A 21501-nucleotide genomic window follows, 5' to 3' on the forward strand; every position below is an offset into this window, starting at 1 on the left:
GATACCATGTGAAATAGGAAAGAGATGAAGAGAAATCTCCCTTGTGTCTTTTGCATACACATAGGGTAATGTATTTATAATAATAAGAATGTGGGCTAAGCCCAAATACAAATGAATATGTAAAACTAACATAATAAGCATAGGGTCTATGTTTCCCTAATTAACATAAACACAACCTAATATCTAACAATGACTAATAGGATAAGATGCACGATGGTGTTTTGAAAATTGACAAATATCACAATTAAAAGACTCAACAGATTCTTTGGTAAACAAGTGGGGAAATAAGGACTTGATAAAACTGAATGAAGGATGTCCAAGCCTTTGATGATGTAACCATATTTGGGATTTTGCCCACGTCTCAGATGTTACTTGTTGACTCATGATTTTCGTGTTTCTTTGCTCATCAAACTCTAAAAAGTACAACCCACTCTGCTCCTTAGCAGTTAAAATTGTCTTCCCCATGGCAAGGTCCTGAAAAACACAATAATTTGGAAAAAATGTTACTGAGCAATTTAAATCCTTTGTCAGTTTTTGCACAAAGATAAGATTGTTAGCTAATTGTGGAACATGTAAAACATCCTTCAATACAATAGATGAGTCCAAAATTATATTCCTAGAGTCGCATATAGGTATACCCTGACCATTCGCAACTGTAATAAGTTGGTCTTTATTTCTTTTACCATATTAGTCGAAGGACACGCTAAAAGGTGTCATATGATCAGTTGCACCCGAATCAAGGATCCAAATACCTTGAGACATATGGACAAAGTGCATGATCCAGAGGACTTACTCATTGATTCATCCATTGCTTTCAAAGGAATAATTTTTACTCCAGACATCCTGTAGAACGCAACGAGGAGTCTCCAAGACAATGACAGTGTATGGGTCAAACCTTAAAACTCATATCTACTCAAATATAGGCAAAACGGGACCCTAGGAACAGACTCAGGAGTTCCCGGCGACCCTTTCTGTGGCGGCGGCGGCGAGTAGGTCTCGCCAAAGGTGGGCGCATGGGCTACACGTGCCGGCGACGGTGGAGGCGCGTGGCGGAGGCGCGTGGCGGCGCATGGAGGCTCCTCTCACTGAGCGACTTCCGGCGTTGTGGTCGTCGGAGTTGGGCGCACCTTTCTGCCCTATCAATGACCCCAACCGGCAACGGTGGCGGTGGCGGTGGTCGGACAGCGACGGCGGCGACTGTGCAAAGGCGTTTATGGTCGCTGGAGTTAGGCACACCTTTCTGCCCTATCAACGACCCCAATCGGTGATGGCGATAGCAGCGGTGGTCAGACAGCGACGGCGGTGCGACTGTGCAGCAGAACGGAGTTCCAAGATCAGAAGCTATTGATACCAAGTAGAAAATAATACTGAAATTTATTATTCAGAATTGATTGAAAATATATTCTCATATCTTCTATTTGTAACAATCTAATTCTCCTAAAAAGGAAAATAGGGAAACTAGGAAAACAAAATAAAATAGAAGATTGTATATCTATTTTCTCTAATTAGGAAGATTCTAAAGATATCTTCTCTAATTACAACAAATTATGTCAAAATGTAGAGATGATAGCTGATATGGCTATTATCGAAGAAAGTTTGCCAGACATGAAAGAAATTAAAGAACTGATATAAGAAATCAAGAAAAGTAAGAAATTGTTTGAAGAAGGAAAGTACTCAGTGAAGGGTGAGTGAGTTAGAGATAGCACCTTTGCACTTTCCTTTCATCTCCATCTTTGTCTCAACCCTTTCCTCTACTGATTCAAAGACTCCCAAACGCAGTTGCTTCTACTACTCAAATTTGTTTAAAGAGAAAAGCAAAATCAAACCTCACTTCTTCTGCTGCGTAGACTCAACCTCTGCAAACGTGGTGTCTGGTGGTAATGTTGAGAGAAAGAAGCGAGTCAGTTATCTTGTTGACCAGAGGGCAGGGTAAAAGGGTGCAAGTGATCATATCAAAGGAGTATCTTCCTCTTTTCGGTCAACCCATTGCTTTGTTCAGCTTCCACATTTTTTTCAAACATGGTTCAAGGGAAAGAAGTCACTGGTTTGTGATCCTTCATACAAAGACGTTTTTGAAGATGCAAAGGGAAATTACCAACAAATTTGCACTGCCTGGAAAAGAAAGACATGTTTCTTTATACAATGGACTTCAGGTTGTTGATCTGAGCTTTGAGCTTGTTTACATTCATGATTCTGCAAGACCGTTGGTGTTATCAAGAGATGTGAGAAAGGTCCTTACAGATGGATTATTGAATGGAGCTGCGGTTCTTGGTGTCCCTATGAATGCTACAGTCGAGGAGGCAAACAAAGAATGACTTGTAGTTAAAACACTATACAGGAAAACGCTATGAGATATACATACCCAACAAGAAATTAAGTTTGAGATGCTGAAGAAAGGTGTTGAGGTTGTAAAGAGAGAAGGTCTTGAGGTTACTGATGATGTCTCAATTGTTGAGCACCTTGAGCATCCTGTTTATATCACGGAAGGATCTAATACCAAGATTAAGGTTACTACACATCTTGTTTTGCTTAGTGGCTTAAATCTAGGGACAGGACTTTCCAAAAGAGATGCCAGAGTAGAGGGAGAGAGGTGTTTCCTTACCCCAAAAGTGATTTCTCGTTAGACAAGACAGGCTGACCGGGATAGACTCTCTTATATAAACTTAAAGAGAACATATGATAAAAAATCTCTAAGAGGTCTTGAGTTATATCTCATTGTTTATTCATATTTATATACTTATAAAGATTGGTTGCTTACAATAAGGAAAGGGATAAAAAGAAACCCCTATGATAATAGGTTACATATAGATACAAACAGCCTTTCTTCAGAAAATAATAAAAACTATTCTATCACAGACTAAGATGGAGAAAGATGTGATATATATTATTTGTGGACAAGAAGTGCTCCTGCAAAGATTCACACCTTTTTCCACACCTAACAGAAGAAAAAGCTAACTTTTTTATCTCACCCTTCTACCAATATGTAAGGCATTACACGATATTTGTTCTCCAATAACTAGTTCTATGTAGTTCCCATTCTATCCCTTCGTATTTGTCATGCTATATATGTTTTCCTACTCAAGGCCCATGGTTTGGATACTGAAAAATGGTGGCATGGTAGTCTTCAACCGCTATGACATATTAAAAGTCATGTGAGGGCTTATCTTCGTCTGCCCAATCAAATTATTGGGCGACTCCCATTTATTCCATGATGGTTTTTCTGGAATATTAAAAAATTGATTGCTAAAAGCCCATTCCGGAGTGAATGAGAGATGACCCAGCAAAATTTTATTGGTGCAAGAAGATATACCTGTCATGTGAATAGGTGGCATATATTTCTAAGCTTTAACAGATCAAATATATCAGAAAATGTTAATTTTTAATTTAATTTTCTTTCTACTGTAGGTTGGTACTCTAAGTTACATGTCTCCAGAAGCATTTATGTGCAATGAGAGTGATGCGAGTGGAAGCATCATGAAGTGTGGTCGGCCATCAGATATCTGGTCCCTTGGCTGCATTCTTTATCAAATGGTATATGGGAGAACACCCTTTTCAGATTACAAGACATTTTGGGCCAAATTCAAAGTTATAACTGATCCCAATCACGAAATTATGTACGAACCGGTTTCAAATCCTTGGCTTCTTGATCTTATGAAAAAGTGTCTAGCATGGGATCGCAATGAAAGGTGGAGAATTCCTCAGTTGCTCCAGCATCCTTTTCTAGTTCCCCCATGTCATCAATCTTTGTTCCAGGATCAAACCTTTAAATTGCTGCAACTTATAGCTGAAACCTGCAAAAATGACCCAGAAGCATCGCAGCTCTGTTTTCAACTTCAACAGGTGCTTGATAATCCCATAAAATTAACCAGTACTCATTCATTAAACTCCCTAGACCAACAGCATAAATTGCTGTCCCGAATATCAGAACTTTGTATTCAACTACGGAAACGCTTTCCAAATTCGGATGAAGAATAGAATGCTTGTTTCGTGTAAGCTTTTTTTGGGAATTTATGATTTTTTTGTCAAAAGATGTCTGAAAGAGGTGAAGTAATCTAATGATTTCTTATTGGTTCATTCCAATTTCCAGTGGTTAACATAGATAGTATAGAGTTGTTTATAGTACCTAAAAACCGTGTTCCTCATTTTTCAGGTGTTTTGATTTGTGTACAATTGAATAATTGATTCAGGTGTTTTGTAAGTATGAGAATAGAAAATGAGTATTTAATTAATATACTATCTATTTTAGAATGTATTTATATACTACATGTTAATATAATTAGTATAATAACAAATAAGATAAGTTCAAAATATAATTATATATCAATAGATATAATAATCGAATTGAGTTTATTATAATCTGAATTCTGATTAATTATCATAAATATCACATTTATCTTATTTTAGAGATCTTAATATTTTTCATAAATCTTACACTTCAATTTTTATATTTAATAGATAATTTTGGGCCTACTAGCAATAATAATAATATTAATGCATTTAATGTTTTTTTTGTCATAATATACGTTCAATTAACACATTTAAATTTGAAACAAAAACGCATAAATTAAAAGTAATTATTACTTTAAATGAGACCAAAAGTAGAAGAGATAAGTAATATTTGTATTAAATAATGTAATAAGAACTAATTAACATGTATTAAGTAACACGCGAGAAAAGATTGTCATGATTTTTATCTCTTAATGTTAGCATAAATTCATGAAAAGTAACGAGAATCACTTTATTATTTATGCTCTTTTATTTATAATAATATGTAGAACAGTTTTTTCATTTAGATATTTTACTCTTACTCGTCCGAATTATATTGATGTGAAAGAGAGGAATTGGTTTTACAAAGCGAGGGTTGTTGATTATTTATTGGTATGTAATGTTACCTAATATATAATATTAATGATTTTTATATTAAGTTTAACATTTATCAATACTTTTTTTACGTTGATGAAAATCTAAATTAACATGTTTTTTTTTTTTTTAAAAAAAAGACTAATAATTAGAATTTAGAAATAAAGAACAAAAAAACAAGTGAAAATAAAGAAGTAGAAAAAGCAAAATAGATTAGAGGCATTATAAAGGAGAAGTTAATGAAAGATAAAAGTTTTGTAGTGGGGTTGGGGTTAAAGGGTTCTAGGGGTTGGGACTTTTTTTTTGTCCCTATTGAGGGGCTTCCTAAAAGGAGACTTTTTTTAATAGTGAGTTAGGCCTGGTCCATGGGTAAGTTGACACCTCTACTTCTATTTATGTTTATAGTAATCAAGAAGAGGCTTATGTAGTTGATTATACTGAATAATTGAAATCTTGACAATACTCTTAAATTTAAAGTTAAGGAAACATTTACATTATGAGGAATACAATTTTATGTAGAGGTAGATAAGGCCAATTTAATATATACTCTCTCTTGAGTCAATACAACATCGATGTGGCTGGTATAATGTTTTGCAAGATCCTCATGTTTTGTCACATCAAAAGCATCCTCTAATGGTGTTGTAAAACCTCTTGGATTTCCAAGTTTGAACAATGACTCTACAAGCACGATGGAATGCAAAATCCCAATTATAATAAAACGCATCAGTCATGCAATTAATTAGTATTACATTGAAATTGACTGCGCAAATGTGTTGGATGAGACACAAGGACCCACACCTAGACCTAAGCGACACTATAGAGCCCCAACTACAACTCATGCTGATTTATCTTGTTTACAAAGTTACATGTCTACAAACTTGTATCACTTGCAATAAGAATCTGACTAATAAAATCATATACTTGTTTGAATTATTCATTTTATAATTCATCAACATGAAAACCCCACATTGTTGTTACCTTGGGTATCTTTACAACTATTTGTTGAAACCGTGGCTTGGCTAGGGGATAGTCCAATTTTCTAGGAAGGGATGGGTGATGCAGCTCATGTAGGAGGTGCTATTGCCGAAATTCTGGCTAGAATGAACCTAAGCAAAATGATCAGATATATCACATCAACTAAGAATAAAATCACATATACTTGTTTGAATTATTCATTTTATAATTCATCAACATGAAAACCCCACATTGTTGTTACCTAGGGTATCTTTACAACTATTTGTTGTCACGTATAAAATTACATATAAAATCACATTATATGTTATATATCCTATATCTTATAAGTCAATTTTATAAAATTGAATTAAACTAAAAATTTACTTTTTAAGATGATATAAAAGCCATTAAAAGTCTATTCTAGCTAAGTTTAGGCCTTGTGTCACATGTTATTAGGTTTTCTTTGATCTCATTGATGAAACCTTCTTCAAGGAGCTTGATGATGAGTCCTAGAGTAACTTGCGGAAGACTTGAATTGATGAAGTAAGTGCTTGATGAAGAGTGGTTTGGGAAGAGTTTTTTGAAGGAGGTTCAACTAACCTTGCAAGAGAGGAGCTAGGAAGAGTGATGAGTCGTTATTTCTTGAACCATATTTAGTTTAGTGCACTTAAATAAACCAGAGAATTGTGTTTAATTGTTTGTTATTTCCCCGTTTTCCGAATTCTGCTTAATTTGGTCGAAAATTCGTATTTTCGCTAATTTGGATATTTTGAGCTGATTAAGCGTATTTTTGATTACAGGGAAATTGTGGAAATATCATCTGGAGCATTAGGATATGGTGTGACACACTCAAAGGCTCAACATTTAGTCATTTAGATTTTAATTAAAGTCGTAATTTCGTTTTTTAGAAGCCCTTGATTAGAATTAGGTGTTTTGGACCCTTTTAGGGGCAATTTTGTAAAAAACCCTTGTGTGGGACACTTGGCATAGACTTTAGGGTTTCTTAGAGGTGGACCCCACCATTTTTTTAGGGTGTGGGATGGCTTTTTAGTGAGAATTGCCGAGACACACAAAGGGGAGCACACTTTACACTTCACTTTCTAGGTTTTGTATGAACTCTCATGGAGAGCTTGGTGTGCCCACGGTTTTGGCCATTTGAATGAACAAAGATGCAATTTTCTTCTTCTCTTACTTAAATCTTGGTTGTCTTTGCTTGGTAGTGGTGAAAAACCTTTCCATTCCCCATCTTATTTCTTGTTCTTTGAAGTTGGAAGCATGAGTTTGAAGTGTTTCTTCTTGCATTTTCATGGTGGGTCTTTGGTTTGAATGAGGAGCTATTTCGTTTTTCTCCTTCTTTGCTGCTATATTTTCGTATTTACTTTGGTTTTCTTGGATTGGATGATAAAAATGGAGTTCTATGTGAGTTTTGGGTTGAATAGAGCTTAACTTGATGTGTGGGTGTTGTGGTTTGGGCTCTTTCTTATTGATTTTCGGTTTTGATGTTTGAAGCAAGGATGGGACCAGATTTTTGTGTTGTTATGGTGGCTGGACAGAGCTGGAGTGATGACTTAAGTATTATTTTCGTTTTTGCAAAGAAACTTGAAGAAATGGTAGTGTTGAAGTTGGGTTAATGAGTAGAACTTTGGGGTTGTTGTTCTTGTAATCTTTTGCAATGAAAACTTGGGATTCTAAGGTGCATTCACGTTCATGATAGATGAAGAAAAGGTTTTGGATGTTTGTGTTGGTGGAGAAAACGAAAATGGTGTGTAGAAAGGAGAGAGAATGATGCATTAAATTTTTACCACTTTTGGCCAAACACATGAGATGCTTCTTTTGACTCAAGGAATGTTTCCAATTTGGTTTTGTCTCTAGCACATGTTTCTGCCGAGAATTGCAATGGTGAAGGGAGACGTTTGCGTTTGATTTTTCAATTGTCTTTGCTTACATGGCACATAGGAAGAAGCATCCAAGGGAGGAAAACATGGTTTTATTGTTTGGTTAAGGCACATGCTTATTTTCTTGGAAAATGGTGCACATGGGAGAAGAAGTCAACACATTTTGTGACTTATTGAAGGTGAAATTGAAGTTTGATTTTGGTACAAGTGAGGTCACGTACAAGAGGTCTTCTTAGGCCATTTTCATTTTCAATTTCTTTATTTGGTGCACATTTGGTCACATGAATTTCTAGGAAAAAGTTGTGTTTGCTTATTTCTTTTGTTTTAAATTAATTTGCATATTAGGATTAGTTGCTTTTGATTTCTCTAATTTAGTTTTGCATTTAATTTAATTTAACTGTGTTTATTTCAATGTTGTCTAAGGTTTCTAGTTGTGTTAATTTAATTTCCCTGGTAGCTTAATTTAATTCAGTCGGTCATTAGCCATATTGCAAAGTTTCCCTGAGGTTTCTGAACTGTGACTGTGTGGCAACTCTGACTTGGTTAATATTAATTTTGTATTTGCACCTGCAATTGGGTATACGCTTAGTTGCCCAGTTGGTGTGACATCTTCGCTTAGTTGATGGAACTGTATGGTGTAAATCAGAGTTGATATTAACATTGCATTCGCTTAGTTCACAGTTATGAAGACAGATTTAACCGTCGCTTAGTCGGTTAACTCTGTTGGATTAGAGGTCCGAGTAGCAACTGTATTTTGATAATCAGTGATGTGAACATTGTGATTAGGTTAGTGACTGACTGTTTTCATTCCGTGTTGATTCCGTATTTTTTAAAGTACTGTTTGCGTTTTCATCGTTAAATTTCTGTATTTGTCGTAATTAAATTTTGTTTTCATCTGTGATTTCCCAAAACGATTTCAAACCCCCCCCCTCGTGTTAGACTCGATTCTCGAACCACAGTTTGGTCCTTGAGAGACAACCTAGGAGTCACTTCCTAGTCTATACTGCATTCTCATATGCAATCAAATTTGTATGGGTCGTGACACCTATCAAAATTTTGGCGCCGTTGCCGGGGACCAACGGTTAAGTTTTGAGTCTTGTGTTGTGTTTGTGTTTGTGTGAGTTGTGTTGTCTTGTGTTGTTTTCTGTGTTTTGAATTTTTGTGCTATTGATTCATGATTACAGGGTGTGGTGATTTAGTGCATGACTAGAGGAAACCCTGGATTCATACCACCCTTTGACCCTGAGATTGATAGGACGTTTCATAGGTTAATTAGGTATTCTAGGAATTTGTCTTTAGAGTCTGTTTTTGAGTCTGTTCCATTAGATACTGTGCATCCTACTACTGAGTACTTTGTGCATACTGCATCCACTGCATGTGTTGCATCTGCACTTGATTCTAATTTTGTTGTTTTTCACGTTGAGAACAATATGGCACAACCTCCACCTCGTGAGAGGACTTTTAGGGAGATGGTTGCACCTGATTTCGATATTGAAAGCTTGTGCATCCAATATCCTGATGAGGACATTCCATTTGTTCTCAAGACTGGACTGATCCATTTGTTGTCCAAGTTTCATGGTCTTGCAGGTCAGAGTCCACATAAGCATTTGAAGGAATTCCACATTGTCTGTTCCACTATGAAACCTCATGATGTTCCTGAAGAACACATCTTCTTGAAGGCATTCCCTCATTCATTGGAAGGTGTTGCTAAGGATTGGTTATACGCTTTGGCGCCTAGATCTGTCACTAGCTGGGATGATCTGAAGAGCTTGTTCTTGGAGAAATTTTTCCCAGCGTCCTTGACCACAGTTATCAGGAAAGACATAATTGGGATTAGGCATCTTGGTGGAGACAACTTGTATGAGTATTGAGAGAGATTCAAGACACTTTGTGCAAGCTATCCCCACCATTAGATACTTGAGCAACTCCTTATCCAGTATTTCTACGAGGGTTTGAACAACATGGATAGGGGTATGATTGATGCTGCCAGTGGTGGAGCTCTTGGAGACACCACGCCTGCTGAGGTCAGGCAATTGATTGAGAAGATGACCTTCAACTCCCAGCAGTTTAGCGCCAGGAATGATGTCATTGTGGTGAGGGGAGTACATGATGTTGTTGCCCAGTCTTTATCAGCTGTTGAAAGTAAGTTGGAAGGCAAGATTGACTCTCTTGCGAAGTTGGTGACACAATTGACTACCAACCAGAGATCTGCAACTTCATCTGCATCTGTTGCACAACTATGTGCTATTTGTCCTTCTAGTGACCACTACACAGATGCCTGTCCTACTTTGCAGCACTCAGCTGCCTCTGATGCGCCTCAGGCTTATGCTACTAACATCTACAACAACAGGCAGCCACAACAACAAAATTATGACTTGTCCAACAACAGGTACAACCCAGGGTGGAGGAATCACCCTAATCTTAGATGGAACAATGCGCCACAACATCAGCAGCAAGCGCCACCTTTCTAGAATGTTGGAGCACCTAACAGATATGTGCCTCCACCTATGCAACAACAAAACCAGATGCAACAACAACATCAACAGCAAGAGGCACCTGTCCAACCAGCTGCCCAACCTTCTACTTCTTCTGAGGCTTCATTGGAAGAGTTAGTGAGACAAATGACTATGCAGAACCTGCAGTTTTAGCAGGAGACTAGAGCTTCCATACAGAGTCTCACTAACCAGATGGGTCAGATGGCTACTTAGCTTAACCAGGCACAGTCTCAGAATTCTGATAAGCTACCATCCCAGACTGTGCTGAATCCGAGGAATGCAATTTGGTAAAGTTTTATTATCATTAATTCCAAGATGAATTTACAAGAGGAGGAACTCTCCTTTTATAGGAGAAGGAGAACTCTCTAGAAAGAAAAGAGTTCATGTATTTACAAGAGGTGCTTTGAACCTCAAAAGGTCCTAGAAGTTTCCTTTGTCCAAGGGGAGTGAATGAGAGTTTGTCCCTTCACTAACCGTCCAAAGAGGATGCATGAAAACCTCTCCGGGGGGATGTTCCTTCACCCTTCTAAGTCCAAATGACTCTTCCAAGGCCCAAAGCAAGCCCAAAGTGGCGCTAATGATGCTCAAAGCCCAAAAACTAATGCTAATCCTCCTAATCTTGTGCTAACATAATGTAATAAATAATAAACAAAATTCTTGGCCCAAATACAAGGCATAAAGGAAATATATGTACAAATTTTTCAAAGGTTTTAAGAGAAAGAAAGAGACTAATAAGTAATCCTTTCCAGAAGTAAAGTTCTTTAAGGTTCATCTTCCTCTTCCATCCTCTTTGCTATTGCTTTAGTGAGAGGTCCAATGTGTCCTCTAAATGGTCCTCCATCATACCATCCCTTTAGAAAATGATCTGTCCTCAGATCTTCCTCTTGATCATCAACTCTATTGGAAAAAGAATGGCTTAGTTTCAACACCAAAAGGGGGTGGGGTGAATTAGTGAGGTTTAAAAATTAGAGTCTTTTTCAAATCTTTTTCGCAAAGTGTAAAACTTTCAAAAGTTTCTTGAATTTGAATGAAAAAGATAAATCAAGTGCAGCAGAAAATAATTGACTATGCAGAAAGTAAAGTCGACTTGAAAATAAAGAGTTCAGGGATAGAGAAATTCAAACACAATTTTTATACTGGTTCGGCCAAACTGCCTACATCCAGTGTCCTTTCTGTACCCGGAAGCAAATGCACCATAGTGGTCAAGGTTTTTACAACAAGGTTTCTATAGAGACCTCCACCTCAAAATATAAAACACTTATCTAACCCTCTAACCAAAATATAGGCATACAACACCCAAAGAACAACAACAAGATATCCCCTCTCCTGTAGTCTTTGTCAACTTTGAACAATCCTCAAAGTTATCCCAAAACGCAACACGTCCTCTTCCTATAATCACAACAGGGCAACCACAATCTTCCATAGATTGAGAGAAGTAGATGATCACGTTCCAGTACACCTCAATGTGTAGTATGATCAAGCTTTCCTTTCAGCACAACCTTGTTCCTCAAGCAACTACCCAAGACAGATCTCCAGGGTCTTCTTGATGAGTTCTTGGAGCGTTTTCACAGAGATCAAAATCTGAAACAACAGATAGTTATGACAGTTAAAACAATTAGTAGTAGTAAGACCAACCAAATTAATTACTCATTTAATTCAGTTGACTTGCAATTAATGCTTGAACACAGAATCAAAATATAGTTGTTACAGCTCACAAGCATTAACAGAAATTCAAAACATAACTAACTAAGTCGATTTGCTTGCGCATATAGTCGACTATGTCACTTCAATGAAGTTTTGGAAATCTTTTCTTTGCAAAACTACTCACATTGTTTTTGAAAATCTGTGCAAAGTCACAAGTTTTAATCGACTTACTTCATAATGAAGTCGACTTAAAACTTGCAGTTTTGCTACACAATATAAGTTCAACCAAGTGCATGTGGCTTTCTTTTCTGAAATATATGTAATGCAATCACAGATAATATCTCATGTAAAAAGCAGTGAATAAGCACACATATATACAAAATTATCATAAACATGTTCTTCAAGAATTCATACACAATAAAGATTTGAACATGTAACACATATCAATACATGTGTTATTAATAATGTGTTGTCATCATCAAAAACCAAAAACACTGTGAGATTAAGGTTTAGCTAAACCAATGTTTCCCTTATCAACAATCTCAACAAGCTCCTACGAAAGGAATTAAGTCACAAATGTTAAAAGTAGGACTGACACCATATTCAATAGGAAGTTCTAATATATATGCATTGTCATTGATCTTTTGGACCACCTTGAAAGGACCAAATGTTGTACACGAGTTTTACCTCTCCAAGTTTACAACGAGTATTATCACCACTCTTAGTGCACCTAGTCAATATGACTAGTTCGAGTTTAACCATTCCTGGTATACAAGTATTCTAACCACTTCTAGTTCAACCCTATAGAATTGTCTAGACTGTTTAACTCACTGAGCTAAACACCAAGTATGGGCCATCAAATTCTTAAACTTTGATCAAATAGTGGCAGGAGAAAAGAGAAAGCTTTAATTGTAAGAACTAAAAGAAATGAAACTTAATGCTTGTGAGTCATTGAAGGTATATATATAAACAAAAGGTCAAAAGTTATCATGACAAGAAGTTGTTAAAAAAAGATTTCAAACTAGACCAACAAATGATATTTTTTAATTCTAGGTTGAAGTTATTATCTGGAAAGCTCAAATCAAAGTGGTTAGAACCACTTGTCATTAAGGAAGTTAAGTCCTATAGAGTGATTGAGATTGAAGACCCAAACACTAAAGAGACGTAGATTGTGGACAACCAAAGACTTAAGCGCAACCTTATTTTTGTGTTTATTTTTAAGTTCTTTCATGTTGCATAATTTTTTTTTTTAGTTCTTATGTTACTTGTTGTTTGTTAAGTTCATTGCGATTATTGCTTTCATGATCTTGTATTGTTAATATGTTGATTGATGAATTTTAGACTTATATGTTCTTTTTTTTAATTATATTGCATTTATCATGGTGATTTTGTGAATCAAGGTTCATGAATAATTATAATGTTTATTTAGTGTTGTAGCTTATGGAAAAAGTGTTTCATAGGAGAAGTTGAGCACGGTGGCGTTACTCACATAGAAGTTGAATTCTTCGTTGTCTTTGCTGTTTATATACTTTATATTGACTAAACCAAGGATAATCACAACAATGACTGGGATCACGGATGCCACTGAAACCATCATTACCTTGGTTGAATATGACATGATGAAACGATGAAAGGAAAAGAAGAGAATAAAAAGTATGAGAAAACGAGAAGATTTTTATAGCGAAGTTTTCTTTTCGAATAACTCAGTTATATTTCGCGTCAAAGAAAGAAGATTTTTATAGCGAAGTTTTCAAACAATAAATAAAAAAAAGAAAAATTGTGAAAGTATAAAAGATTCTGCAATTCTTCCATTTAAATTCCAACACACAAACGTAAAATTTGATTAAATGATGTGATTTTACGTTCTCATCTTCTCTTTCAGTTAATATTTTATTTTTCTCGAGTTACTAGTAAAAATTATTCTTCAAATAATTAGATAACAGAATATGAATATAAATATATAATCCAAAACATTCATTAATATTTTTCCAACTATATAGAAAATAGGCTTTTAGAATTCATAATGTAAGTAGAATAGTTAGATTTGATTATTTTAAAATTAAATAATAAAATATAAATATAATTTTTTTAAACTAGTTTTATTATTTAAAAACATATATTATATTTAAAACTTTTTCTTAATAGTTTTTTTTTTCTTTTATCTAAGATTTTTTAGTATCCGTCTATATTTTAAAGATAAGAAACAATAAGATTTATTTTAACAGTTAGTTCATCAAAATTATCTGACCAATTTCTTCAACAAAATAAGTTGGTTTTTTTTTTATAGGAATTTCTTTCTTTTTAAAAAACTTTTATATATAGTTCTCTTTTTTTTGTGTGAAAATATACTTTTATAGTTATTAATATAAATAACTATATTAATATTATATATTTTTTTAAAAATCAAATTTTAATATTGTGTTTAATAGTTATATATTACTGTACAATTCTGGAACCATAAAAACTAACTGAAATGGAAATAAGAAAGTTACATATGATTTAAGAGAAAAGTTATGAAAAAAAAAAATAATATTAATATCCTACTTTATCTATGTTAGATTGAATGTGCAAATTAATATTTCTAAAATTATTTATTTTATCTCCTAAATTTAATAATATAAACGAATTTTTAATTATTTATTTTTTAAATAATTTTAAACATATTTTTTTATCTCCTCAATCTAATAATAAGAAATGAATTCTTAATTATTATCTTTTAAATTGATGAAAATGTTTACATTAATAATATCTTTTTTATCTCCTAAATCCAAAACAAAATCCAAAATAATCATTAATATTTTTTTGATCTCCTAAATCTAATAATATAAACTGATTGTTAATTACTTATTTGTTTAAATAATTTTAAACATGTTTATTTTAGCTGCTAAATCTAATAACATAAACTGATTTTAATTATCTTTTTTAAATAGATGAAAATGCTTATTTACATTACTTGCATATTTCTATTCATAATAAAACATAAAAAATTATTTTGTCTACACAGTTCCTTTATAGCTGATTTTAAACACATTAGATCCCACCATATATTTAATATCTATATATATTAAAATATAAGAGACAAGTAATATGACAGTGATCATGATAAACATAACATTTTAAATTATAATTAACAACTATAATGCATTTGTTTTCTATTTAAAAGTATAATGGTTCAAAGTTATGATTTGATATGTAAAAAGATAAAAGAAAGTTTACAAAATATATTATACTCAAAACTAAAAAGTTAATATAAGACTTTATATATATTTTTTTTACTTTTTCTCACTTCTACAATCATCGTGTACTATATATAAAAAATATTTTATTATAATATAATATTTTATTAAATAGTAATTCTAAAATAGATAATTTTGCAAAAACAATGCTTCAAGTTTTAATAGCGTTCTTTTCTCTTTCTCTCCATTTGTTAGGTTCTTTTCCCCCTTTCTCTCCTCCATTTGTTACCCGATGTAACAAATTATTATGAAAATCAAGTTCTTAATTTTTTTATATGGTAATTCTTTCGAAACATATTAGTTAAAGAAAATTGCTAGAGATTATTTGCAAAATATAATCACTGAATTTGATATATCATACAAACCTAATCCTAACAAGTCACCATTGAATAAATAAATTTCAATCAACGTTGAAAAAATCTCATACAACCCTAATCAAACTCTAATTAACCTTACATTTCATACCCATAATAGCTTATCTTCACAAAATCTCAAATCCTAACCTAAAACTGGGTATCATTTATGAACAATTAAATGCATTAACATACTATGTGATTTCCTTCCTCTTCTACCAAAAAACAAGAAAGATAATTCCTTTACATTGCATGTTAATGGTAAATAATTTACATTAAAAAAAACTCCAAAACATGTAAATAGATACAAACCTTCATTCCATGAACCAAATAAAAATAATAAAAATGAATTGTAATAGCTTTTCTCAACTCTTCTTACTCATGATTGGTCCAACCACAAAAAACCCTAGATTGAAGAGGAAATTGTATGTCACATAAAACATGTTTCTTCATAATCCGTGCTTTTACGTAGTCCGGGTATGTTACCGATGGCCAAGAGATAGAACATGTTTCTTCATAATTCGTGCTTTTATGTTGATAGGTCTAACCAAGAGTGAGGAGAATTGGTATACTTGAAACATAGTGTTTCATAGAAGAAGTTTATTCATAGTTTGGCTCAACTAAAATCATTTTGGCTAAGCAAGACATAGGTCTACATGATGTAGGTAAATTTTTGGTTACATGAGCCACCCCTCTGGTTAGGAAGCCTTAATACTATGAAATGCATCATTTACTGAGAAAGATATTATGCTTATTAAGTCAGCTTTGTCTTAAATGAGTTGCTTTCTATTCACATTTTGGTCGGGCGAGCTATCTCTCTTGTTGGAAAAGCTTTGTTGGCCCAAAATACCTTGATATCTATCCTACATTTTTTTATTGGGCAAGCTACCCCTCTTATTAGGCATGCTCTATATGGCCTAAATACCTTTCTTTAAGTCAATATTTTAACTGAGTGAGTCAACTTTGTTGTTTGGTGAGACACTTTAAAAAGGAAAAATGCTTTCTTTATTTGAACCATTTAAGTCCACTCTTATGCTTGTTCTTATTCTCAACTAATTTCTCTTCCATATTGATAGCATCCTTTTGCCGTATAGGTCAATCAAATAAAAACTAAGTCCCATCTTTGCTAATATAGTATAGAGATCAACTTAGGTCAATCTAGAGAATAAGCCAATATCACTAGTAAAAATATGGGTTTTTAACATGCCTATTATGCTTCGGTTGACAAGAAACCGAAGAATAAGCTAGTGCGGTGGCCTTTTTGAAATTCTCGCTAAAGTATATACCTCGTTTCTCTTACAACGGCGACCGAGGCTGTATACCACCTATCAAATTCTGACTTTCCCCACGTGGCACTCCTGCAATAAATGGGCAAGTAGAGCATCAGGGAATAGGCCGCGGTTCCCCGTGAACCGAGGCTAAAAACCCCCTATCAAATTCTGACATTCCCTACTACAATATGAACACCATAAAGGTTAGGGAATAGACTGCGATTCCCCTGTGAACTGAGGCATAAAGCCCCCTGTCAAATTCTAACATTCCCTGCTGCAGTTTGAACACTATAAAGGTTAGGAAATACACCGCGGTTCCGCCAAGGAACCGAGACATAAAACCCCTTGTCTGACTTTCCCTACATGGCACTCCTGCAATAAATGGGCAGGTAAAGCATCAGGGAATAGACCGCGGTTCTCTTGAGAACCGAGGCCATAGAGCCTGATCTGTACATTTTTTAAATATTTAAGAAAATGTAATTTTTAAAAGAGGATATGGCCTCGGTTTGGCAGTGAACCGAGACATAAAGTTTGAAAAAAAATTTCAAAAATACCATTACAAAAGAATTTTGATTTTTTTTTTCAGAAGAATAGGTCTCGGTTAAATGGGGAATCGAGGCCATATCCCTTTTATTACCGCGGTTACTTAATGAACCGAGGTAGTAACCTTTCGTAGGTTAAAAAAAAGAAAACACAAAAGAAACAATGTCGTCTTCCTTCCTCGCTCAAACAGTTTCAGAGAGCCTCCTCTAGCACGCGACATCCATGCTTCCATTTTCCATCCATTTTCACCGTTTAAACTTGCTTTTGTTTGGTGTCGTGGCCATTTTCAACGTTGAGGAAGATTTTTAACTGATCAAAATCGTTCGAAATGTCTTTTTGATTTGGTTTTTCCGATTCTTCCCCTTAGAGGTAAATTGCGATTTGATGTTTGTTTTTATTTCTAAAACTAATATTTGTTTGTATATTTGTGTAGGTTTGAAATTTTTAGAGTTGAATTTTCTAGCGTTTTGATCGCGGGTTGTCCATCGTTATTGGCTTTTCACACTATCAGGTTCTTATATTAATGTTTAAAGTTTACTTCTTAATAAGATTGTATAATTTTGTATGATTGAATATGTGATTTAAGGATCATATAATTTTGTATGATTGAATAATTTTGTATGATTGTATAATTTTGTATGATGGTATGATTTTAACGTTTAATTTTTTTTTTTATTTTACAATGTTATTTTTATGTTGAATGTGGGATTATTTCAATGTTTTTTTATTAAATGATTGTATGATTTAATTGAATTAACCTTAATTTGTCGTTAAATGATGAATAATATTTTTTGTATTGTAATTTTGTAGAATATATAAGTCAGAATATTTACGTATGGATCGTATGGATCGAAATTGGATTAATTTACCATCCATTAGTGCTAAGTATGAGAGAGGGGTAGAGGAATTTATACAATTTGCACAACGTAATGAGGGTACAAGTGATGATGAAGTGAAGTTTAGATGTCCTTGTGTGAATTGTTTGAATGCGAGAAAGTTGAACGCAACCTAAATTAGAGAACATCTTATCTGTGATGGTTTCCTAAGATACTATACAATATGGATATGGCACGAAGAAGAAACACACTTTCCGACTGACTCCCAAACTGAAAATGTTATTGATTCCACCATGGAAGAAGATCGACCGGATGAATACAAATTAGAGGACATGATCAGCGACGTTGGCACAGAAAATTTTGCTAAAGCTCATGTGTATGAGACGATGTCGACTAATGTGAAAACACCTTTGTATGTCGGTTCAACTAAGTTCACACGTTTGTCAGCGGTGTTAAGGCTCATGAATTTGAAAGCGACTAATGGATGGACTGATAAGAGCTTCACAAAATTGTTGACGTTGTTGAATGAAATGCTGCCAGATGGAAATATACTACCCACTCATAATTCAAAGCAATGGAAAAATATTGATCAACAATTCCCCCAATTTGGTAAAGAGTGTAGAAATCTTAGGCTTGGTTTAGCCACTGATGGAATGAACCCATTTGGTAATCTAAGTACCAATCACAATTGTTGGCTAGTTATACTGATAGTTTACAACTTATCTCCTGCATTGTGCATGAAGAGGAAGTACATGATGTTGTCTATGATGACATCTGGTCCAAAGTAGCTTGGAAATGACATAGATGTTTATCAAAGCCCACTAGTTGAAGACTTGAAGTTGTTGTGGGTTGAAATATTTGTGAAGAAAACACTACAGCTCATCAATTGAAACACGGAAGAAAGACGATGTATCTGTATCATTGGAGATTTCTAAAATGTCATCATCCATATAGAAGGTTAAAAAAAGCATTCAATGGATATCAAGACAAGGACGAAGCACCAAATTCACTTAATGGCCTTCAAATTCTTGAAAAAGTTAATAAAATACATAATGTACTTGGGAAAACATCCAAGAAGTCATATATAACGACCCCTTGGAAGAAGAAATCAATATTCTTTGATCTTCTACACTGGTCAAAGTTAGATGTTAGACATTGCATATATGCGATGCATGTAGAGAAGAATGTGTGTGATAGCTTGATTGACACACTACCCAACATTCAGGGAAAGACAAAAGATGGAGTAAATGCTCGTTTGGATTTGCTTGACATTAATATCCGAGAAGAGTTGGCACCCAGGGAGATTGGTAAACTTACTTATTTGCCCTTGCATGTTACATAATGTCTAGACAAGAGAAGATAAGTTTTTGCCTTTGTTTAAAGAGTATCAAAATAGCACAAGGATAATCTTCAAATATGAAAAGTTTAGTGTCGATGTAAGACTTAAAGCTTATTGGCATAAAGTCTCACGATTGCCATGTCTTAATGCAACAATTGTTATCGATGGCTATTTGTGTAATTTTTCCAAAAAATGTCAAGCAGACCATAAACAGGTTGTATTCATTTTTCTCGTCAATTTGTAGTAAAGTCATTGATCCTACAAAGTTAGATGAACTTCAAGGTGAGATTGTTATCATCTTGTGTCAACTAGAGATGTTTATCCCTCCATCTTTTTTTTGACATCATGGTACATTTATTTGTTCATTTTGTTAGAGAAATCAAGTTATGCAGACCGGTATACTTAAGATTGAAGTATCCTATTGTGCGTTATATGAAGATTTTGAAAGGGTACATTAAAAATCCATATCGTCCCGAAGGTTCAATGATTGAAAGGTATATTGTTGAAGAAAGTATCGAGTTTTGTTCGAATTACATGACATCAACAAATCCAATAGGAGTTCCTCGCACATCATGGTTGAATAAATGTTCTACAAGTAAAAGCATTTGAGGTGTGAATGTGGTGACAAAAGATCGCGAATAATTGTTGCAAGCACATCTTTATATATTGAACAACACAGATGAGGTGATCCTTTTTTTGCAAGCACACAAAGCCATTGTGAAGAATAAAAATCCAAGACAATCAGAGAAATGACAGTTGATGGAGCATAACAAAACATTTATGTCTTGGTTCAAATCTGAAATTGACAAAGAGCCAACATTCATCTCAAACTTTGTTGTGGCTTGGAAATGGTTTAAAGTTTGATTCATATGTTGTACATGTTATGAAGTAAATAATTGCACATTCTATACGAAGACTTTGGATGATAAAAGCACAATACAAAATAGTGGAGGCAATTTAGAAGCTGAGTCGCTTCCATTTTCCACATCAAAAGATGAATATCTTGTACTTGGATCAACGAGATATTATGGTATAATAGAAGAGATATGGGAGGTTGATTACACCAAGTTTTTTGTTCCATTGTTCAAATGTAAGTGGTTTGGCAATAAAAGTGGTGTGAAAATAGATGAATCGGCTATGACACTAGTTGATTTTCGAAATGTGGGTTATCGAGACGAATTGTTTATCATGATACATCAAGCATCTCAGGTTTTTTATGTCAAAGATCCTACGTTTGACCATTGGTATGTCGCTATTCAAGGCAAAAAACAAATTAAAGTTAACGAAGACTATCTGATTAATATTCATATTGTTGACAACCATTCATTTCAAACTATTACAAATTTGGATGACCAACCTCTAGTTGACGATATACATGTAATTTAGTCAGATCATAATAGGGAATATACATATGATGAATCTATATCTTTATGTATGAATTTCAAATTTGTGTACAAGTTTTTTATTAATATTACATAAGTCTTTTATTAATATTTCCTATGACTACTATTACATGTTTTGTTAAATTATATGATATTACATAAGTCTTTTATTAATATTACATGTTGTTATTTATTTTGACAGATATATGGCTGACCATCCACATTCATCAGGGGATGAGGCTCCCCCATCCAAACCTACTAGAGGACCCACCAGAATGAAACAACTTTTGGTCAGAAAAAATAGTGGTGACAGAACACCCATGAATGTTAATGTGATCACGGGTGTGGCATCTGTCCCAAATGCAGATGACTTCCGATCATACCTTGGAGTAGTGGCGCGTGATAGGTTTAGTGTTCTTACTCCATCTTTTGACCATGTGTCCGAGGTTGATCGGAACATTATATGGAACGATATATTGGTAAGTTAATTAATATCATTTGAATTACAATATGTTTATATTGATAATTTTGTACTGATACAACTTTATCATGTTTATTTTAGATGACATTTGACATTCCAAATGTCGCAACACTTAAAAGTAAGTGTTTATCAACTGTTGTTGAAAACTTTCGAGGTTTTAAGAGTAAGTTGACCTCAAGATATATATTTGGAAGCAAAAAAAATAAGTCTCC

At 34.1% G+C, this 21501-nt stretch overlaps 1 protein-coding gene, 1 long non-coding RNA gene and 1 pseudogene across 3 annotated transcripts in view; 2 read left to right on the plus strand and 1 right to left on the minus strand.

Annotated features, from left to right (window-relative positions):
• The window catches only part of LOC106765094 (probable serine/threonine-protein kinase mps1), a 17221-nt gene extending 13008 nt beyond the window's left edge, over positions 1-4213 (plus strand). For both annotated transcript variants that reach the window (XM_014649591.2, XM_022782306.1), the window contains exon 5: positions 3406-4213. In XM_014649591.2, coding sequence (XP_014505077.1) covers positions 3406-3975 — 570 coding nt within the window. In that variant the 3' untranslated portion in view covers positions 3976-4213. The remainder of the gene's footprint in view (positions 1-3405) is intronic.
• On the minus strand, positions 190-1424 carry LOC111241875. The gene is made up of 2 exons (XR_002668253.1): positions 794-1424; positions 190-474 (listed from the first exon to the last, which is right to left on the minus strand). It is a non-coding gene; the product is annotated as an uncharacterized LOC111241875 (long non-coding RNA).
• Positions 1545-3359, plus strand: LOC106765095 (annotated as a pseudogene).
• Positions 4214-21501: the final 17288 nt, after the last annotated feature.

Source organism: Vigna radiata, chromosome 6 (genome assembly GCF_000741045.1).
Source record: "Vigna radiata var. radiata cultivar VC1973A chromosome 6, Vradiata_ver6, whole genome shotgun sequence".
Lineage (NCBI taxonomy): Eukaryota > Viridiplantae > Streptophyta > Magnoliopsida > Fabales > Fabaceae > Vigna > Vigna radiata.